The 21,422-nt window shown below is 43.5% G+C and overlaps 1 protein-coding gene and 1 non-coding gene across 2 annotated transcripts in view; one reads left to right on the forward strand and one right to left on the reverse strand.

Moving 5' to 3' along the window:
• The window catches only part of TAF3 (TATA-box binding protein associated factor 3), a 138,150-nt gene that overhangs the window by 103,709 nt on the left and 13,019 nt on the right, over window positions 1–21,422 (forward strand). The window contains exon 4 of the mRNA XM_006906957.3: window positions 7,586–7,668. Within this exon, the coding sequence (XP_006907019.1) occupies window positions 7,586–7,668 (83 nt within the window). The remainder of the gene's footprint in view (window positions 1–7,585; window positions 7,669–21,422) is intronic.
• LOC112475717 lies at window positions 4,874–4,980 on the reverse strand. The gene has a single exon (XR_003044834.1). It is a non-coding gene; the product is annotated as a U6 spliceosomal RNA (small nuclear RNA).

The following is a 21,422-nucleotide window of genomic DNA, read 5'->3' on the forward strand; positions in this document are numbered from 1 at the left end:
GGGCAAGTTAACAAGACACAGAAATCCAACTCTTCTTTCCATTTTAAAAGTCATTTCATCACCTATGTAGTACCTGGCACTTCCACATACCTTATTTTCTTCTCCTAACACACCTGGGACAGAGGTCCAGCAGGTACTGTTATCACCATTGACCGATGAGAAACTGAGCCAGAGAGAGTGACTTGTCCAAGCCAAGGTCACCCAGGCGGCCAGAGCCAGGTCGCGTGCACACAGGTGTCCTTCCTGTTTCAGACACCTTGCCTGGCCGTAATCAGTCACTTACCCATCATATACCTAGCAACCTGGCGGCCGAGCCTCCAGCCAACCAAACAGGTCCTGTTGCTTCCGGCACCGTCTCAGCTTCGGAAGTCAGTGGGGCCGTCGTGAATCCGAGTAAGCCAGTCAGGTTAGATCTGCGGCAGCAGCCCATGCCTGCTCCGCATCTGTCTGGCCGTGAGAAGGCAAAGTTCCTCTGACCACCCTCGCTGGAGGCAAAGGCTCGGTTCCAAGTGACACATTTCGCTCACAGAAGCCTTCAAGGCCTTGTGTCAGTTTTGATTGGCTATGGAGCAGGTCAGTGACAAAAAGTAAACGCTTAAAAAGTCAGCTATCGTATAAGGTCTTTAAAAAAAAATAAACAGCATTGTCTCTAGAGTTAAACCTGAGTTCAAATCCTGACTTTTTTGAGCTGCGTGAAGTCGGGCAAGTTAGTTCTGTGAGGAGCAAATGAGATGAGATAACCGCCGAGACGCGCTGAGCGCTGTGTCTGGCACGTAAGCAAACGCTCCGCAAACAGACGTGACGGTGATGCTGGTGGCGAGTGTTGTTATTCCACTCCGAGCCAACCCCTGGAAGCTAGAAACCCAGAGTTTTTACACCGTCGACGGTACAAGCTAACGTATGTGCGACAGGGCAGGTCAGCGTGGTCACGGTGTTCAAAAATTATTTCTGCTCCTTGGGCAGTCTTTTAAATTTCAGCGCTTTATGCAGTTAGGAAAGACATAGCCAGGGCAGCCCATGGAAACGCCATCGACAAGGAGTAGAAACTGAGCTGTTAACCCCACTGAATCCCCCCAAGTCTCAAGACATGCGAGCGAACGGAAGCAATGCCAAAGCTGGTGTGCTCCGTGCTCTAAGAAACCCCTTCCTGACCACAGAAGAAAGACAGCAAAGGTCAAGGGCACATCAAGGTGAGGCCTATGTGAGCTGCCCCCTCGTCCCGGCCAGCTCACAGGAGCAGTTCTCTGACACTGACCCAGAGCAGCAAGCGAGGGTGTCGTCATAATACAAGAAAGTAACCTCCCCATAGCTCTTCTACCTGCCTGTAGAGTTTTTACCTGTCACACCCACATTTACCAGTACAAGCACCAACAACGGTACCGTTTATTAAATGGGGATCTGCATGGTGAGGAGAAGGAGCCTGGAGCTTTGGAATCCAGCAGATCTGAGGGAAGAGCCAGGACAAGCTTTTTCATTTCTTTACTCCCCAGGTACTTCGTCTTTAAAGTAGGAATATGATAATCACACTTTTTTTTTAAAACAGCGGAACAGTAAGAGTTAACATTTATTGAGTGATCACTATATGCTAAACACTATAAGTTTACGTCCTTACCACAACTCTGTAAGGTAGTTACTGTAATTATTATCACTTTAAGATGAGAAATTGGGGCTTAGAGAGATTAACAAACCCGCACAAGATCACACACTTAGGTAGGGGCTGAACGGGAGGCGCAGTCCAGCCCAGGCCATCGGATGCCGTAACCGGCCTCGCTAACCACTGCGCTCTGCTGCATTGAATTTGAAATGGGCCGAGCGAAGCGGCGTGCGCAGGCGCCTGGTTGAGTGACGCGCCATCAGAAGCAAACTCGTTTTCCCAGTCGCGGTTGTAATGCAGAGGACAGCGACTGACTCACAAGCCGGTAGTTAATATCACGCATTAGCCAGGGCCGGGAGTCTGGGCTCTCCCTCTTTAAGTAAGAGCAATGGTGTCGACGTGTGACACACCCCGCAGTAACTTTCAGAGCAGTTTAAAAACTTTGTGTTTGTGTCGGTGCATGTATCGTGTGACTTAATTTATTAGCCGTGGATCTTTGAGGTTTAGATGAATGTTACAGGACTATGTTAATTAAAATTTAGTATTTTAAGTGTTTTGGGGGGGGGTGGAGGAGGATCACTGTTAAAGAGAACGTCTCATTTATGTTAATGGAATTGAACAGTTTTACAGATAGCCTTATGTAGGAGATGAGCCCAAATCCATCAGTCAAACTTAGAAACATGTTTTTATGCTCTTATTGGAATGTGATCTAAGACGCCATCCTAGAGTTTCACCCCCAAAACGATGACGTCAGTAGAGAAAGAGGGCCCGCGCCGGCCCGCGGAGGGCATGGGCTTCAGCAGTCAGACAACGTGGATCTAAACTCAGCTCATCCACCAGCCTCGCCTGACTGCCGGCCCTCTCTCCCTCCCTCTGCCTCCTTCCTCCCCTTCAGGACTAGGGAAGACAGCGTCACAGCAGTGTGGGTCACCTCTACCTTCTCTAACAATGTTGTGGCTTAACAGGCCTTCTCTTCAGCCCTCTCATAGAAAACAAGATTAGTTTGTGCCATTTAAGACTAGTAGATGACTGTGACAATTCCAGATTTTCGTACAGCTAATGAACATCGATAGTCAACTCATAGAGGACTGAGATTTGCTCGTAATGGACAGCTCATCAGTTCTGTAAAGGATTTCCCAAGTTATTATCCTACCTACTGATGAGTCGTTTTATTTGAGCTAACGTCAGCTTTTGCATGAACTAACCCAGATAGTGACGCTGGCAGCCATCATTTACTGAGTACGTACAGTTGGTACTTGCCAGACCTGGCCAGAATTCGATTAATTAATCCCCCCAACGGCTCCGAGGGTTTGGTACTGTCGCTGCTGCTTTGCCGTTGAGGACAACGGAAAGGTCAGGGAACTTGCAGCTGGCGAGTGAAGAGCCACAGCTCGCCCCGGGTCTGTCTGAGCAAAGCCTGCGTTCTCTGTTACCCGACAGCCTCCTCAGGCCATCTCCTCTGATGGAAGCCGATGACAGGGACAGGCACGGCTTCATCCTCTCGAGCAAGGTGACGTCATGATCTAGAAAAGTTTAGTCCCTGAAGAGACCTCAGAGAGCTCCTGTTCAGCTGCCGTATCTGAAGGGACAGGCAGTGGAGGGCCTCGAAGCTTCTGTGGCTTCAGTAATGAACAGTTACAGGGTCGAACGTTTCCTCAGTCTATCCCCAAATCCTCAGCATTTGCCCCCCAAAATAGTCTTTTATTGCACTTAAACAGTTTGCTCTTTAGAGAATGATAGTCTTACTGCCACGTGCCTGTAACAAAAGGTTCTCATCATCTTCCCTTCTGTTTGTTTATCTGTTTGTTTATTTATTTGTTTTAGTTAGACGTTTATATAATTTATTCCCTGCTATTTAAAGTAACATCTCATTTCCAGTCTTAACTGCTCTCATAATTAACTAGTGAAATGAAGGGTTTTCGGTAAATAAAATAACCCAGTAAAAAGAGGGAAATATTCCTTTCCTGTTTCTTATTACTGTCTGTTCCAAGAGGAAACTAGTAACCGATGTTTAAATGAGCACATTTGAATTTATAGACGTTTACCAAAGGCCATCCCCAAGTCTTCATGTGAGTGAACACCGAGCGCTTAACGAAAGCCTGACTCTTCTCTTGTCCTTGCTGGATTCCACTTGTCCTGTGTGACCACAGCATAGGCCACCTTCTCTTTGACCATCCTTTTAATATTTTAAATGGTGTATCAGTGTTTACTTAGACTATGTTTCTACGTGGAAGTAACGTAAAGACCTCGACTGCTAAGAAAGACAGTAAGATGGTTACCAGTTGTCATAGTTCAACATCCAGGTCGTTAGGTAATTAAATTTGGCTTTTCATCCCCACTATTTGTGGATATTTTTCCGACATACTAGCATAGACAGGAATCTGAACTAATGCTGGCTGAACTGGCTGCTACCCTACCTAGCACACATACATGGGGCTTTTTTAATGAAAGAAGTTTAACATTAAGAAAAAATAGAAAATAAAAACTTGGCCAGATTATATTGACAAAGCTGCCCATTACCTTTGCAGAAAGTCCCTGTCAGAAGATAAACTTTAAAGCTGGAATGCATGAAAGAGTTCCAAGATAGAATTTAAATTTAAACTGATTCTTTATAGATAAGCTTTTTAAAAATCCACCTCTTTGCTTCAAGTCAGGATTTTAAAAATAAATTTCCCCTTTAAATCTCTTGAGCGATTTTCATTTTTTGCAAGGCCGCACTGCTGGTGTCCTGGAAAAATGGAGAGTTAGAGCTTTATCAGTTGGTGCCCTGAGGTATGTGGCAAAGAAGCTAAATCCTTGAAGATTAGCAAAAAAAATGCAGCACATGGCAATAAGGGGCTTATATGACTACTAGTATTAGTTCAGGTGAAAGAAGTATTGCTTATACATAAAACTGGACAAATCCACTGACAATGTATTTTTAGTTAGCCACAAAGGAGTCTAACATTACTGGACTTTGCCTCTTCGGAGAATCGGGACGTGGTAATCCACTGTAAATGCTCTCCCGCGCGCCCCAGTTCTCAGCAACCCTCCAAAGCCCTCTTCTTTTATTTTAACCCTTAGAGGCCCACGCCGTCCCCAGGTCTTGGCTTCATGCCATACAAAGATGGCGTTAGTCATACGTTTAAGCGATTGAAGTAATTGTCATTTCGTTTGTTGATTTCTGGGAAATTGGTTTAGGATTGTAGGAAACGTCTCTTTATCTTGGTAGGCATTTGCACAAAGTTAGCGTAAACAAGAGTCTGGTGAGGAATTTCTGTTATTTTTTAATTATTGTTTTAAGATATGGAACGCTTCACGAATTTGCGTGGCATCTCTGCGCTGGGGCCATGCTAATCTTCTGCGTATTGTTCCAATTTTAGTACACGTGCTGCCGAAGCAAGCACAGAAATCTTTATTTAGAAATTGTACTTTCTCTATCTGCGTTATTAGCATTGTTATTAACCTTTTTCAACACTTGCTGGATTTTTGTCTTTAAGTTAAATCTGATTTAGCTTCTTTAAGAACGAAATGAAGGCACTTGAGTATCTTAGGTAGGGTGACCGGATGTCCTGGTTTGTCCAGGACAGTCCAGCTTGCACCGGTCGTGTGCTGTGGATAACTCTGCCCACCTTCACTCTCAGAGGTATCGCTGTTTGGACTGTGTGCTCATCTTCATTACAGGTAAAACTTCGAGCCGAGGTAACAGGCTCTAAATCATTCAGTAACTCAACAGGTTTACTAAATAGCTCTTGTCTTCAGGTTACATTTATACCATTTTTAATTTGACTTATAAGAAGTATCTCTATTATTCTTATTTTTTACATGTGGCATCATTTAACTTTTTTTTATGGTGGCCCATGAAGAGACCGTGTCTTAATTCTTTTGTCCCCCGCCAAGCCATTTAAGACAGCATCGAAAAGCCAGGCAGTTTAGTTGAGGGGAAGTGAGGTCAAAGTTAATCTCACTTTCCACATAAACTAGTTAGCCTTCCATGGAGAAAAAAAATATTTTACCACCAACCTTAGCCATCTCACAAGTCTATGTCAGTCATCGTAAAAGATGCTGCAGACAAAGTGGACAGCTTTATGCGAGACCTCAGCATTGAGATGTGGCAGAGTCACCTCACTTATTGTACAGGGGTCTTGCTCTGACCCCACCCCACGGACTCTTGATCCCCTAAGGGTTCAAGGAAAATGGCTGGGCCATACCATCCAAAGACCTAGGCAGATGAAGGGGCCATCCGCCTCCCCCCCAAAAAAGGTGGTACCATGGAGAGGGGCAGGTCTTTGGGGAAGCTGGGAGTTAAAGGTGTGATGAGGTGAAGCACCATTCAGCTCTGTGGTTGAAAACGCTCCGTCAGCAACATTAGGTTTCAGTCTTCGGCTCCCTCAGTGCCAGCCTAGGGGAGAGTCTGGAGACACGGCATATTTCAGGCTTACACTGAAAACCATGGACAGGGATGGATCACTGAAGAAACGGGGGGGATGACAGGAGGAGAGGACCAAATAAGGTCAGGCACAAGCAGAGGGCTTTGTAAGAGAGGAGGAGGAGGAGGGAGGAGACCTACCCTGGAGAAACGTCCTGGGACGTGAGGGACGTTAGGAAGTAAGTGGCGTCCAGAGCGAGTGGGCTTGGCGGCGTGGCTGGGCTGAGAGTAGATTGGAGCGGGTTGAGGAGTCCGTGGAAAGCTAGAGACTGAAGAAGAGGCAATTTAAGGAAAAGATGAAGTCAAGCACTTGTAAAAGCTGCATGAAAATGTTGAATGGGACTGAGGTCGAAAACGCAGAAACGAACAGGCTCATCGATGGGGGAAGGTGTGTTAGCACACCGCGGAGGTGGGCCCTAGTGGAGTCGGGGACACGAGTTTGTGGGGGCTTGACAGTTTCCCTAGCGGTCCAGGCCATAGATCTTGATGTAACAACATTAAAAATAAACTTTAAAAGAGGACAGGTAAAAATTTATGAAAAAAGAGTAGATTTGCTCAATGTGCAATATATAAGTCATATGATATAATATATTGGGTATTGTAATATATTCATTCTCCTTTAAAACCACCAGTCTGTTTCATTACGATTTAATTCTTAAGCTCGAAATGTATCATCAGTAGTTTGCTGGTGGATGTCACAGTGACGAGCAGTGTGTCTACAGTACTACCCGAGACCTGGGCGGTCACCATCCGGCAGTGCCCGGCACAGTCCCACTCAACAAAGAGCTGCCCCACCAAAAATGGGAATAAATCCCCTGTTGCAAAGCTGTGATATAGATGATAATGTTTTTTCAGTCTGTTCATTCCACGTATTTGTTACTCCATAGGGTCTTCACCCAAATGGAAAGGGCCCCTCTGACATTGTACTTAATCGTGTCCCCCCCTTTCCGACTCTCTGTGACCTTTAACTTCTCCATCAGTCGCTGCCTTCGCCACACATCCTTTCTAAAACATATTTGGTTTCTTTATAGTATTTCGGATCTTTGTTCTACTAGCCAAGAAATTGAGCAGTTTAATGCTATAGTCACACTTGATGTTTCACTCTCTTATGTAATGCAGACTTAAGGTGAGTTTACAGTTTTACAAATCCCATAATAGATGCCTTTTATAGCGGAGAGATCACTGTATTTTTTTTTTTCTGTTCATGGTAAGTCTGGCAACTACTTCAGCTCTCCACCAGGTGCTCTAGATAACAATTTCTGTTTAAAAAATTCTAACAATAAAATCTAAGAAATTAACCAAAACTAAGAAAATAGATAACGACCCCATTGACAGGACGTGATTAAAGTTTGTAGAATTTCTCACGATGCCAGGTAGCCTTTGGTCGTTGAGAAGCCAGAGCCTTGTGTGGCCCAGGTTATCTGTGCATCCAGCAAGTCTTCTAGCCGCGTTTGAGGCTTAAACCTGCTTATCAGGTTTGTGGAGATGGGGAAGTAGGAGAAGCAGTAGGAGGTACTTTTGGTGGAAAAAAAAAAAAAAACAAAAAAAAACTGTATTTCACTCTGCTGTCCTAACTTCAACAGATAAAAGTGGAGCCAGCTGTTCCAGCCCCAAGTCCGGTTATCCCCAGATTAACCCTCCGAGTCGGTGCTGGCCAAGACAAGATGTGAGTATGAGCGTGTGAGTTAGAGTGGAGTGGATTGAACTGAACCGTCTCTTCTCTTGCCTGATGGATTCGGAGCTTTCCTTCACCCGGTGTGAAATGCAGGCTCATGCCTTACTTTGAGAATCCTTCATTTTCAATTCGTATTGCTTTCTTCCGCAGAGTAAATGCATATTGCTTTATTTAACATGTATGATCTTTTTTTTTTTTTTTTAATTTCCTTGTTCTTTCTCTCTTTATTAAGTACGAGCACATAACATTGCTTTTGCCTGGCTTTTACAGTTCTGGTTATCTGAAAAGTAAGTAAGAGATTATGTATTGAAGAGATGAACTGCCGTAGTACACCTCGGCGGGTGTAATGCTACACCTTCTCAGTATGTATTCCCCGTCACTATCGCAGACACCGAGATTCTCTTCTCGCTCAGATGGCACATGGCTTTATTCTGTACCTGTAAAACAAAGCTACTGCCAAAGGCTTCATAAACCAGTACATAATAATAACGGAAATCTTAATTACCTGCTTTTATTTTTAAGAGAGAAGTTAAACGTAAACCCCAGGTGTGCTGTTTGTCTTAATTTTTACAACATCATCACATCAGCCCCCACCTTTCTTGAAAGTGAATGAAGTGGCTGTGCTTCTTTATTCATTTCTGGGGTGTGAATTAGGGCCCGCAATGCTCTTTTGTGATCCTAATAAGGATTTTTTTTTTTTTGGTAAATCACATTGAAGTCTTCCTTTTATTCAAAAATCATACTATATATCATTTCAATGAATTTCACAAGCTAAATGTACAAGTTGACAACCTTATTTTTTTACCAGTAAGCCTGAAAATGGATTAGTTTACATTGCAAACAATCAAATATTCTGTAGAAAATAGGCTTACAAGACAGTTAATTTTCATTCAGTTTTTAACTACAAAAATGAAAATAGGGCCCATGGATTTGTTTAGTAGGTAGAGTAAAAATATGCTTTGTGTTCTCGGTGGTTCATTCCATTTAAAGTTTGTATTTATTTTATGCTGCCGCTTTTGTGAACTTCCAATGTAATTCATTGACGAAAGTCCGTCACCATTATGATAAACAGCCTTCTGGGGGAGCGTATGCTCTTCTGAAGATAGAAAGGAGAAAATCCAGATAGTTCGTTCTTTTCCTACCTAAATTATCTGCACAATCTCCACAGTCCTCTTTTTGGTTTCACCAGTAGAAACCTAGACGATAGATGGTGGTTTTGCCGACGCTTAGACAGCGTAACAAAAATACTGTAGATTCGGCTCTTTATTAACCAGTTACTGGTATACCTGGTGCCCTCGACCTTACCTACAAAAATTTGAATAAATTTACCCTTATCTCTCTCAACCAGTAGGGGACAGAGGTCGGTCAGCAAGGAGACCCAACCAGAGTAACTGTTCGTACCATCTTCTCGGGAATTCTGGGTTTGGGCTTATGTCTCTAAGGGGAAGATGTTTTTATATGTCAGTCAACAAATACTTTTCTCCTACTAGTTCATGTTTATTCCTGTTTCTCAGTAAGTCACTTAATCTTTACTTCCACACGCGTTTGGCTTGCACGTTCCCTTTGGAGAAATGGGCTTTGTAAAAAGGAGCAGTGATAATAATAGTCATCTCATCCACCCTTAAGCGTCTTTCAGTCATTCTGTCGACTTTTTCTTCTCTCAGTAAGTCACTCATACACCTGAGATACCGGAAGATGTGAGAAATAGATTCCGTTACTGTGGAACAGAAGGTACAGCTTTGGGGGTCGCAGTACCCAGACATTACAGACGAATTGCCCATGGAGTACGTTATATAGCAGGTGAACTTTCAGATATAACTGCCATGTTGTATGAGTAATAATCATTCGACCAAAGTCAGACTCGAGGAAATACTTATAATGAACTAAAGAATAAATTCAGTGAAATATACTACATTTTACATTTAAATAAGAGAGGGGAAAAGAGGCACACATCACATAGTAATGCACGTTATGTAACTTGATCAGTAAAGAGTTTTTCTTTTTTTAATCTAAATCAGAGGTCAGCAAACCGCGGCCCATGGGCCAGGTCCATCCCGCTGCCTGTGTTTGTGTGGAAAAAATGTAAAAAGTAATATTTTATCACATATGAAGTTAAAAGTCTCTCTCGCGCTGTAGCATGAGGGTGCACGGCTTCCTCCCCACGGTAATAATGGAGAAGAAGCGGCAGATTCATACTGATGTGCATGTACCCCCTCGGTTTGTGCGCACTTGGGGGGCAGTGATACTCTTTTGAAGTGAAATTAACGAGCGGACTTGGGGTTTGAATAGTCTGGGGAGGGGGTCGTTTACTGCTGAAAAACAGGCAGAGAGAATAGAGTCTTTCAAAATTATAGGAAAAAGAAAAAGCTTTACAGGGTTCAAATTATACCCTCTCGTTGAAAGATCTTTAAGACAATATTTAGTTTCTAAATCTCCTTAAATAAAGACGTTATGTCTTCTGCCCTTGATCCAGGGAAGTGCTGTGAGGTTAGATTATCTCCTCTATTCTCTTATTGTGCCTTGAAGCAAGACAGAGGTACCTTACTTTTGCCTTTATTTAATGTGCCTGGAAATTATATCCTAAAGGGTCTTTGTCGAGTCAGTACCTCCCCCCGATGGTGTTAAAATTCTAGATGACTTTGCAAGGACCTCCGATTCTTTTGCTGTGTCTCCATTAACGGGTATCCAGAGCCCCCTAGTCTGTATTGAAGATGAAACTCAAATACCCTGAAATTTCAATCTTAACACCTGCGAAGTCTGTTGGAGTCGTACGAATGGGAAGAAACAGCCCATTCAGGTAAATTGCCAACAGATAGCCGATCCCGGTCTGACAGTCAGGTGGGTTTCAGCTTGTCCGGAACAGCTGCCTAGAACCATATTGATCAGGATTCCGAGGTCCCACTTGGACTCAGTGACGAAGGGCAGGGCTAGTGCGGTGGAGGGGCGGTGGCGACACAGTTGTCATGTTGTCATCCACGTCTTCTCTGTTTTCTGAGTTAGTTTATTTTGAGCAAGTACAGGAAGAGTGGGCTAACTTATGGCATTCATTCATTCATTCATTCATTCATTTCTATGAAGAAAATAGAGCAAAGTGAGGTGATGGGTATCTTAGGGGCAGGGACTGTTAAGACAGGGCTGTCAGGAACGACATGGCAGCACAGGACCCACAACTTCTAAGTTTAAATGTGTGGCTATATTTACAAAGCTCAAAATACTGCTAAAGGAGCTTCTCATGAAAAAAATAATAATTTTAAATATTGGTAAAGTATTAAGAAAAAACAAATGGATATAAAGATTTGGGGATGAATAATGGCAGTTAGGGGATTAGGTGTTCTCCCCCACTGCCACTTCTCAGATGTCTCTTCAGCGCTGTCCCGGCCGGTGCCGGGAGGAGGCTCTGTCCCTTCTGTCATCAGTGCCAGGACGGTCGATGGGGTTACTGTGTTGGAGAAGTCGTCAGCTGCCCTTATGCAGTGGCCTCGCCAGAGGAGGGGTTATTAATTGGGACCCTCCAAACGTCCAATAATGCTCGGTCATTTTTCTAATTAATATCTAATACTGTAGTTGATCAGGTGACACGGAATCGTTAATGATGCCTCTCAGAGAATAGTATTATTGTCAATGACAATTCTGCATTTTCTTTGACAGAGAAGGTCACAATAGTTTCTTGTACAAATTTAACTCTTTCTCCAAGGTACGCAAATTATGCTGAGGTATTTGTCAGTGACCACTTTACAGCTGGCAATTATAATTCTCTTTCTGCTAAAATTCCGATTTTCAATGTTAACATAACCATGAGTATTATCAGATTTCTTACAATTTCATACCTCACCTGGCAGAGGTGCTGAAAATGTGATGCTTTCCTTTTCCTGTGAGTAATTTAGTTTCTTCTTACAGTTTACAGAGTTCAGCTTATGCCTCGGAGGGGGCTTTTGAATAGTTGGGATTTCTAAATTATCTATATATACTATGAAAATGGGAGCAGTAACTTTGCTCATTAAATTTGAGAAGCATAAGGGTTTACTCTTTAAAAACAATATTTATAGGTATTTGCTGTCTTTTTGTGATTCATCCTTTTTAACAATACACTAGAAATAGAGAAGGATCACGGACAATTACAAAAATAACCACTTAAAATATTTTTAAATAAAGTGTTTTTGTTTTAAAATGTAGCCAGATTTAGCCAAAAGACATTTAACAGCGTGAAACGTGTAGTGGTGTTTTAGTGATAAACTCTTTAAAGAAATAATGGCAAATGGTTTTTATCTCACTTTCCAAATTTTCCTTCTATATTTGAAATGTTCTTGATTCGTATATAATTTATTTCCCATCTAAATGAGTTTAGGGTAACGCAAAGAGAACATGTAATTAACTTACTACAAAATAGAAATAGGAAACTCAGACCAAGGAGAGGAAAAAGAAGCAAAGGATTGCACGTCAAATATGACTATGGCTTCCTAGCAGTAAGGGCAAAAAGGGAAACACCTCCTCATTTCTCGGGAGAGACAAGGTTTTTCAAGGCACTAAGTTTGAAACTTTATTTCTGAATGGAGCCAGATAGCAGGAGCAGAGTCTTCCACAACAGCTTTTACAGCAGACGCAAAAGCATTTTTTATTTGACGATTTCTTGCACCAACCGCCAATCCGGGGGTGCAGCGTGGGAGCCCACTCAGCCAAGAGGACGACCGCCGAGAGCCCTCGTCTCTGGCGAAACACTCTTGTTTTCTCGGTTTGGTCAGGCCTCTCGGATGCAGGCGGCACAAACCCAGGTCCACCAGCTCACGGAGCAGAGTGAAAGGGTACATTAGGCTTTGGGTGACATGGTGCCAGTGTCGAAAAGTGTCAGTCGGGCTCTGCTTGGCGTCTGTCTCTCTGTCCTGCCTCTCTGTGGTGGCAAAGGTGGCCCGAGTCGCTCGAGGCCGATACGCTTGGTTCTCGGTGCTCGGTGACCCCAGCGAGCAGCATCCGTTCTCTGTCCCCATCACAGACTGCCGCTGGCCAGCCCGTCAGCGCCCCTGTGGTAGGGGACACAGCCCCGTAGGTTCCAGAAGGAAGGAGGACTCTCCTACCAGATTAAGGGATGGAGGGCAGATTTTATTTTATTTTATTTTTTATTACTTTGTTTTATCATTTTATTTGTTTTATTTTATTTTGGGAAAAGGCAGTCAGATTTTGTGTTTTTATAAAAGTGTGTTGAAGCAAAGAAACTTGTTGGTTTTATAAAATGACCCTTTAGAAATATGGTTTAGGACGTTTCAGAGCGTCATCCTGTCACACTTGGAAGGCCTTTTGCTTTTCTGTTCTTAATTTGTTTCTCTTCAGATAAAACTGTCTGCTTTTGCTTAAAAAAAAAAAAAAAAAAAAAAGATTGGAAGGGTCGATGGTTGCTTTTTCCCCGGGTTAACTAAACTGACCACTGACACCAAAACATTGCACAGGTATTTCGCCTGTATTAGAGCTAAATAACAAGAACAATGACCAAAAACCTTAAGAGTGACTGTATTTAAAATTTATGGTAAATGACTTACTTTTAATGCCAGCGAGAGCTGGTAACATAGCAAATGAAATCCTCTAGCCGCTGAACGACTGAAAACACAAGTCGAGGATTATATGTGCCATTCTCACTGCCTTTACAGAATAAAGGCGACAGCCCCAGACCTGCGGGTCCCAGTCAGGCGTCCGGAGGAGGCCGGGAGTCAGGGTGGCTCTGGCTCCCGTCTTCCGCCCTCTTCTGTTTTGCCTCGACTCGCAGTTCTTGACCTCCTTCCGCCACTCTCTCCTCTTCACTGACCTAAGATTATGGCGGAATCTCCAAGTTTGTTGTCTTCCCCTGGCACATTATAGTGCTGTCAGAAAAACTGGCTTTTACTACATAGTAGAACAAGCGGAAAGATCATAATCAAGGCGCTTCCATCTTCCTTGTAAACAATTACAGCAGTTCGTACGCGGACGCCGCGTTAGAAGACTCAGGAAAATTTACTGGATTCCATTCTAATGCAATTAGAGCTAATTTTGTTCTTTAAATGAATAAAAGGTCAGCTAGTAAATCTAGCTTATCTCGAGCCCAGACTTCAATAAATTGTTTTATTTAATTTGTTGTAAAAGATCTTATCCTTAATGGGTCTAGGTCTTATTAGTTCACTTAGGCTCTAAAATATTTATGACCACCTTTTCAGATATGATTTGAACGCTACTTGGAAAGTTTCTCTCTGCAGCGCTATCAAGGCCCCAGATCGCTAATTGAGTGAATATAGGAAGGCACTTAAGATTTGTTATCTGGAAAAAGCTGACGTGAGCTTCCAGAATTTAAATGTTCTTTAACCTGTGACAGGCAGAGATCATTCAGCTATATCGTGGTAACCTTTTGGATATTATCTGACTATAATTTCCCCTAAAGATCAAACTACTCACACTTCTAGTGTTTTAAAAAGAATACGTACGTGCTGAAAGCGCTTAGGCGCCCTCATCGTTGCTGAGAACCACACGGGGTGTGTAAGTTCCTTGCCTTCTGTTACGTCCTGTCGTTTTATGGGCCGATAGCAGTAGTGAAATGCTTACATAGAGACCCGAGAGTCACAGAGTCTCAGTGTCCCATCACCCCCACCCCCCACTCCGGCCTCAGTAGCTCGGGAGACGGATGTCCCTGGCACCGCGGGGCCTCTGTGATGTAGGAGAGCGCAGCCTTTTCAAAACGTGGGTGCCAAGTCTCAGCACGTGGGTCGAGGGACATGTCACTGTGAGCTGCTGACTCGCCGCGTGTCCCCTGTCTGGGTTCCAGAACTGTGCCTCTCCCCACAGCCGTCCTCAGGCTCCAGGGAGGAGCACGGTGTCCCTTCTCAGCTTTCAGATCCGTCTTCCTCTTGTGCCCCCCTCATTCCCCTTCCTGCACCCCCGAACCCCAGAAGTTCTTTCCCTCATCACCTTCCTGCCTCTGTCTCCCTCTCCTCCCTCTTTCTCGTGTCTTCCCTTGGGCCTCGTCTTTTCCCATCCAGCCCTTCGCCTTCCCCACGCCGCCTCAGGCGACAGAAAGGCACGTGACTTCCTCTTTCCATTCCAGCTTCTCAAAACTTGCTGTTATATGGACTTTCCTCCAGTTTTTCATCCCTAAGCCCACCGTCTTCTGGTTTCTGCCCTAGAAACTTCTGAAGCTTCTCTCCGAGGCCCTGAAATGCACCCACCGGCCACGCTCGGCCCTGAAATGCACCCACCGGCCACGCTCGGCCCTGGAAAGGGTCTCGTCTCTGCTGTCTAGACGTGTGGTTCCAGTTTCTGTTCTTCATTTTTCCTGATACTTCACTCGTCTGATGCTCTCTTAGCCGTCCTTCTGTTTTTCTTTTATGGCCTTCTTTTTCTTTCTCTTCTTGTCCTCCTCAGCCGACTACTCTGTTCTTCCTCCCTACATTTCCTTATTCACTCCTTATATTTCTAAATGATGTGATGATTCCCAAATCTTCGTTTCCAGCCCAGACTGCCCCAGGATGCAGACTCATCTGCCCTACGAGAAAGTTCTGACCGGACAGGCCACAGGCACCTCAGCCGTAGCGTTTCCGAAACTGAACGTGCCATTATTTCCCCAACTTTGTCCTTTGTCTTGGTTTTTATCTCTTTACGATGAGTTCAGAGCATCCATTTTCAATAAATGTTAGTCATCTGTTTTCTTCCTTTTAATGCCGACTGTTGACATTTGTTCTAAAGGGAGATACTTTCACCAAGATGTTACCTTATTCTTTTATATCCTTTGGATGAAATCAAATATAAAAAGCAAAGGGGCTTTTCAAAACATATTCTGAACAAGTGCTAACTAAATGTGAAAGTACCTGGCTTTGTTTCCGAACTTTCTTTTCTGATTATAAAAATAATACGTGGTCAGTGTTTTGATTTTGTTTGTTTGTTTGTTTTTTAAGGTACACTGTTTAGAAAGGTGTAACTTAGAAAAGTTGCTCTAAATCACAGTCTTCTCACAGTAATCACCGACACTGCTTGGCGTGCGTTCAGCCAATTTAGAAACTGGGGGGTCAATCACCCTACACGGCTCGGCGCCTCGCGTGCCCCTCCTGTTAGCTGCGTCACAGGCACCTTCCCGGCTCTGTAGGACGCGGTCTTTCATTTTACTGTTGTATCAGAACGGACTTGTCTTTTCAGTCACCCGTTTTGGAGCATTTGAGCTGTTCCAGATTTTGCTCGAACAAATAACCAGCAGCCTCGCATGTAGATCAAATATTGCTGGATCAAAGAATGTGAACATGTAAGATTTTTAAGAGATTATTATGCCAGATTATCATCCAAAAGGCCATACTAATTAAAATTTCCATCGGCCGTAAATGAGACTGGAATGACCATACGTAAGAAGGATCAGTTAAATTGACACTTCTGAAATTCGAAGTCATTTTATATGTGTAGCTAGATTCCCCTCGTGGACCTGTGAGTTCCTGTGTGGGGGCCCTTTTTCTGGGGGAGCTCTCGATGTAAGAGCAGTTGGCGTGTTTGCCCAGCCTGTTCCCGGGTGGCTTCTGAAGCACGTGGGCCGTTGGGGAGTCTCCCTCCCTCTCAGTGACAGTATTTGTGCCTTGGGGTTCATGTGTCAAATTAATCTGTGAAAGGGATGTGGTGAGTATGGTGAATTTATTCAGTTGTTTGAAATACACAGTTTTTAAAAAAAAGGTTTAAGGCTGATGTATTTGCTGTTACCTCGAGGTCATCAAGTGGGCGTTTTTCTTTAGCCCTTCCGATAGCGCCTCCTCTTGTTGAAAACGAGTGTCTGTTGTAAATTCCTTGTGAATTTCTAAGATGCTGCATTGTTTGTCCTTTATATTTAAAAGTTTACCTTTGGCTGTGTGCCAGAATAAGAATTTTGTCTATATAAGTTTCAATGTTATGTTTGTTGCCCGTTTTCCAGTTATTATAAAGATTTTTTTTCCCGGGCATTTTGGAGACGATCTTGTATCAGCTTAGCCTTGTCCCCATTGTGGCAGAGATGGCCTACGTGAGTTCAAGTACACTTTCCACGAGTTTATCAACCCAGAGGAGGTTGTCCCGGCTGGGATCCTCTGTCCGTCCCCAGGAGTCACGGTCGCCGTAGAGTTGTGGTGGCCTCCTGGGCCTGGCTGCCGTGTCCTGGCTCGGAGGTCGGGGAAGGCAAAGGCTGCCCCACTCTGTGGACTGAACGCGGAGGGAAGGTGGGTGCCGTGCGTAAGTAGGCAGACACCGCTGATGTCCCTTCTGCAGTGCCATGTTTGATTTTTTTTTAAGTTTCCTTCTAGCTTGCTCAAATCTTGTGATATGCTGAATGTTAAAAGGCACCGTGTGTGTGTGTGTGTGTGTGTGTGTGTGTGTGTGTGTGTGTGTGTAAAACTGTCAGGAGTATAGTATATGGGTATATATATTTGTATAAAATATATTCATTTATCTACTTATTTTAGCCCACAAAGATGAAATTGCATATATGTGTATATATGCGCATATCATATCACATGCTGTAAATATACATATAATATATTCCATGCTGTTTACAGAGGAAGATAGTTTATGTTAAAGCATGGTAATTTTTGGTGAAGCCACAGCAGCTATTACCAGATTCTAATATATTTTAAAGTAGTTTCGTCGATTTTCCAAGCATGGCTACAGTAACAACTGAATTTTATAACATTCCAACGAGATGCAAATCTTAATCACAATCTTGTTTATTTTTCAAGTTTACTGAGTGTCACCTTACTGCTTTTAATGTTTTAAAATAATTTGGGATGTTATTTAATCCTAGAATGAGTGAGTGAATGGATGTTTCTCTTTTATGGTTAACTTGCAACTTTAGTGTATGTTTACATAAATTATTAAGAAACATCCTCTGTAGACTCTAGGCTCGGAGACTAGTCGTAAAAGTAAAGTCTCCTTTACGTTGAATGTTCAGTTTCGTTTGCTTAGCTTTCCTCTCTACAAACACCCTCTTATTTGCCAGAGAGAAGCAGAAGCCTTTCTGAAATCACAGAACCTTTTAGAAGTTCATTTGGTTTTGAAAGGAACCCTGACTGTGCCCTAGACCAGCGGTCCCCAACCTTTGTGGCACGAGGGACCAGGCTCCTCTGAGCATCTAGTGCCTGATGAACTGAGGCGGAGCTGAGTCGGTGATGCTGGCCCTGGGGAGCGGCTGTGAATACAGATGAAATTTTGCTCACCCACCTGCCTCTCACCTCCTGCTGTGCGGCCCAGTTCCTAACGGGCCAGGACCTATACCGGTACTATGCGGCCCGGGGATTAGAGACTCCTGTATTAAGGCAAATAACCAAAGCACATTTACCCTAAGAAATTTCAATAATATGCTGTTGAAATTCAGCATAGTAGTACCTATGGGCCCCAGTTCTATCGTGTTTTATGATCTTCGATCATTCTGGATAAAATGCATATTACCAACATGTTTTAAATTTTTGATTATGAACGTTTTCAGACATAAAAGAAAAGTAATAAGCTTTTATGTACCCCCTACCTAACAGACTACCCAAGGATCTGATTTCGCCACTCTGCTTGGCCTGATCCTGCCTTCTTCCTGCCTCGGGCATTTGACCCCAAATCCAGGCCTAAGGTCATTCTCGTCTGTCTCACACAGTGCCGTTACCCACATCAAATCCGCAGACGATTTTCTTGCTATTCTCTGATACTCAGTCCATATTCAGATTTCAACATTTGTCTCAAAAATATCTTTTGACAGTCGGTGTGTTTGAATCAGGGTCCAAACCAGACTCGCGTCTCTCCACGCGCCCTCGCCCTCACCCTCACTCACCCGTTTGCCGTGCGACTCACACACTGAGGAAGCCAGACCGCTTGTCCAGGAGACGCCCACGTTCGGACTCTGTTTACCTCCTCGTGGTGTCACTGAAATCATTCTGCCCTTGCAGCGGGCGTTCAGCCCTTACGACGTGGTTGGATCAGGCTTGCTTTTTTGACAAGGGTGTTTAGCTGCTGTCTGTTTCTCATTGCGCGTCGTTAGGCATGGAACGTCTGGTTGTCACATCTTAGTGATACCAGGTCCGTCGGTTCATTACGAGTTGTGAAATGATGGATTTTTTTTTTAATTCAGTTATTTCTTTCACATTTATTAGCTGAAATCCTTCAGTAAGGCGAATTTTTCATCACCTAGAGCATTCAGGTTGTCCAGAAATACAGTTCAGACAGGGAAAGCGGAGTAAAACGCTTCGTTCTTTCTCCTCCTTCCCCAGACTCCAGTGTAAGAAGCTGGTGGCACAGATGCCACAGTTGCCTCCCGTGGTGACCGCTGAGTTTTGCTTTTGAAAAGACCTTCCTCCCCCTCTCCTCCCCTTATTCATGTTCACATTGTCCCATCTTGGCCAGTGGAACTTTGTCCCTGATGTCTGAGACAGCGACACAACCCCGTTCATCTTGACATCTTTCTTTCTTCCTGGACTAGTTGTTCCAGTTTATCTTCGGTATTTCCTGCTACAGACCTGGAATCAGTCATTCCTCGGGGGCCGTTGGTGCCTTTTTGTGGGGACTGCCTCTTAGGAATCGTAGTCTGGTAGCGGAGGTGCCCGTTGCTGCTGCGAAGTCCTTGCTCATCGTGTACGCCTTCATGACGGACAGCACTGGGAAATGGGCGTTTTTTGAAAAGAAACAAAGTATGAGTTTACACTCTCCAGTCAATGAGACAGACGACTGTTGAATGGAGTTAAAGATTACGATTTTTTTCAATCTCTTTGTTCTTAAAATAAATCCACTGTGGATGTATGACCAAAAGTCCGTCCTCCTAAAGTCACCTGACTTGATTTCCCTTTTCTGTGTGGTCATGTCACCAGCATGATATACATTGAGTTCCATTCCTTTCCGCTTATTTTCACCTCGGAGGCAATTTTATAAATTAATTTTCTGAATATGTAAGACGTTGAAACTGTAATGAGAAGTCTGTTTGTATCCCTTTCCCTATAGGTCACTATTCTTGTTTCTTTTTTATTATTATCCTAGGGTTTTTTAAAAACATGCATTATTTATTATTTATGAGCATTAATGCCCTTTTAGGATATTTTACAGATTTTGAACATTTAACAACAAAGTATAATCATTTGGCTATCTCCTTTGGAAATGAAGATTCTACAATGGCTGTATTTTCCTCTAATTACTTCATGCAATTTGTTTCCTGTTTCAAATAGGTCATGCCTGAATTAAAAGATAAAATGTTTGCTACTTGATATGTACTTGAGCTATGACAAGATAAACTATCCATTTTGTGAGATGATGTAAATATTCAAGAGGCAAGCCCTGTGAGCTTGAGGAATCAAATCCATTTACAGCCGAGTTATAATTATGTGAATGCAAAAAGTTGAGCTGTAAAGATCAAGAATAAGAAGTTATGATTGATTTGAAAAATCAACATAAAACCGATTCTCATAATTGTCTTTGGGTATTTGTTCCTTTTATTCAAATGCGAAATATGGAAATGACTGCATTACAATTTGGCATTTTAAGTACCGATACTCTAAAATGTGATTTCTCCTAAATTCTGAATATTTATTTATATACCTAAATGAGATAAATACTCAATATATCTTCTGCTTTTATATAACAAATGATCCTAATACTTAGCAGCATTTTAAAGCAATAAGCTTTTATTACTTCTAGTTCCCTGTGGGCCAGGAATTTGGGTAGTTCAGACCCTGATCTCTAGTCAAGCTGCCGCCCTGGGCTGCAGTCTTTGGAAGGCCTCATCAAGGCTGGATAGTGTGCCGTGAGCTCACACACGTGGCTATTGGCAGGAGGCCTCAGTTGCTGGTCACACGGGCCTCTTCCTAAGGCAGCACCAGTGTCCTCACGACTTAGCCACTGGCTTCCCCAGATCGAGTGCTCCAGAAGACAGGAAGGCGGCAGCTGCAGTGTCTCTGCGACCTAGCTCGGATGTCGCACACAAACCACTACATTCCCAGTGTCCTGTGTGTGGGCCATCCGAGTCAGCCTGCCCATTCTACGAAGGACGGCACCAGTGTGGGAAGAGTGGGAGCGGGTCCATCCAAAGCTGACCGCTACGCTTGGGCTTAGTCTCTCTGGAGCTTTGAAAATAAAAGAAAGCAAAGCTGTAATGTTATATATATCCACTGACCCAACTCTGTGGTTTTGTAGTAATGTTATATAGTGAGATCTCAGTGGGCTTTGTTTGTTTGTGGTAAGGAGGGATCGGTTTAAAATACAACATGGGGATGTTTCATATAGTATTTCTAAAGGTGCGTGCTATTTCTGAGATCGATTAGAATTTTAAATCTGAAGAAAAGGGAGTTGTGGCTTAAGGAACATATTTTTTATCTGTGCTTTTTTTTCTCCTAAACGCTCAAGAACTTCCCTCTTCAGAAGTTAATGTAAAATTCATGGAGGTGATTACAATAATCTCTACCTGTGGCATTGTTTTGTTACCATTTTTAAATAGCAGTTCACTTTCAAGGGTAAATAAGTAAGCCACTGCGAGGGAGCTTTGGAACTTTGCGTGCAGCTCAGTACCCAGTCACTGAGACTTTGGTAATTTGGGTCACCGGCCTCACCGTGTTTGCACACAATGCCTGAATAATAAGGACCATTACACTCCCGTGCAGATGCATCCAAACGGTGTTCGGTAACCTCGGAGGCTCTGTGTGGCCGGACAGGTGACAATTGGCTCTTGACTGACTTGTCACTCCGTGAGTTTGCATTACAGGCCCAGCAGCTCGTGACCCTTTGTGTTTATTTCACTGTTTTGTGGTGGGGAAACAGGTAAAGAA

Source organism: Pteropus alecto, unplaced genomic scaffold (genome assembly GCF_000325575.1).
Source record: "Pteropus alecto unplaced genomic scaffold, ASM32557v1 scaffold11, whole genome shotgun sequence".
NCBI classification, from domain to species: domain Eukaryota; kingdom Metazoa; phylum Chordata; class Mammalia; order Chiroptera; family Pteropodidae; genus Pteropus; species Pteropus alecto.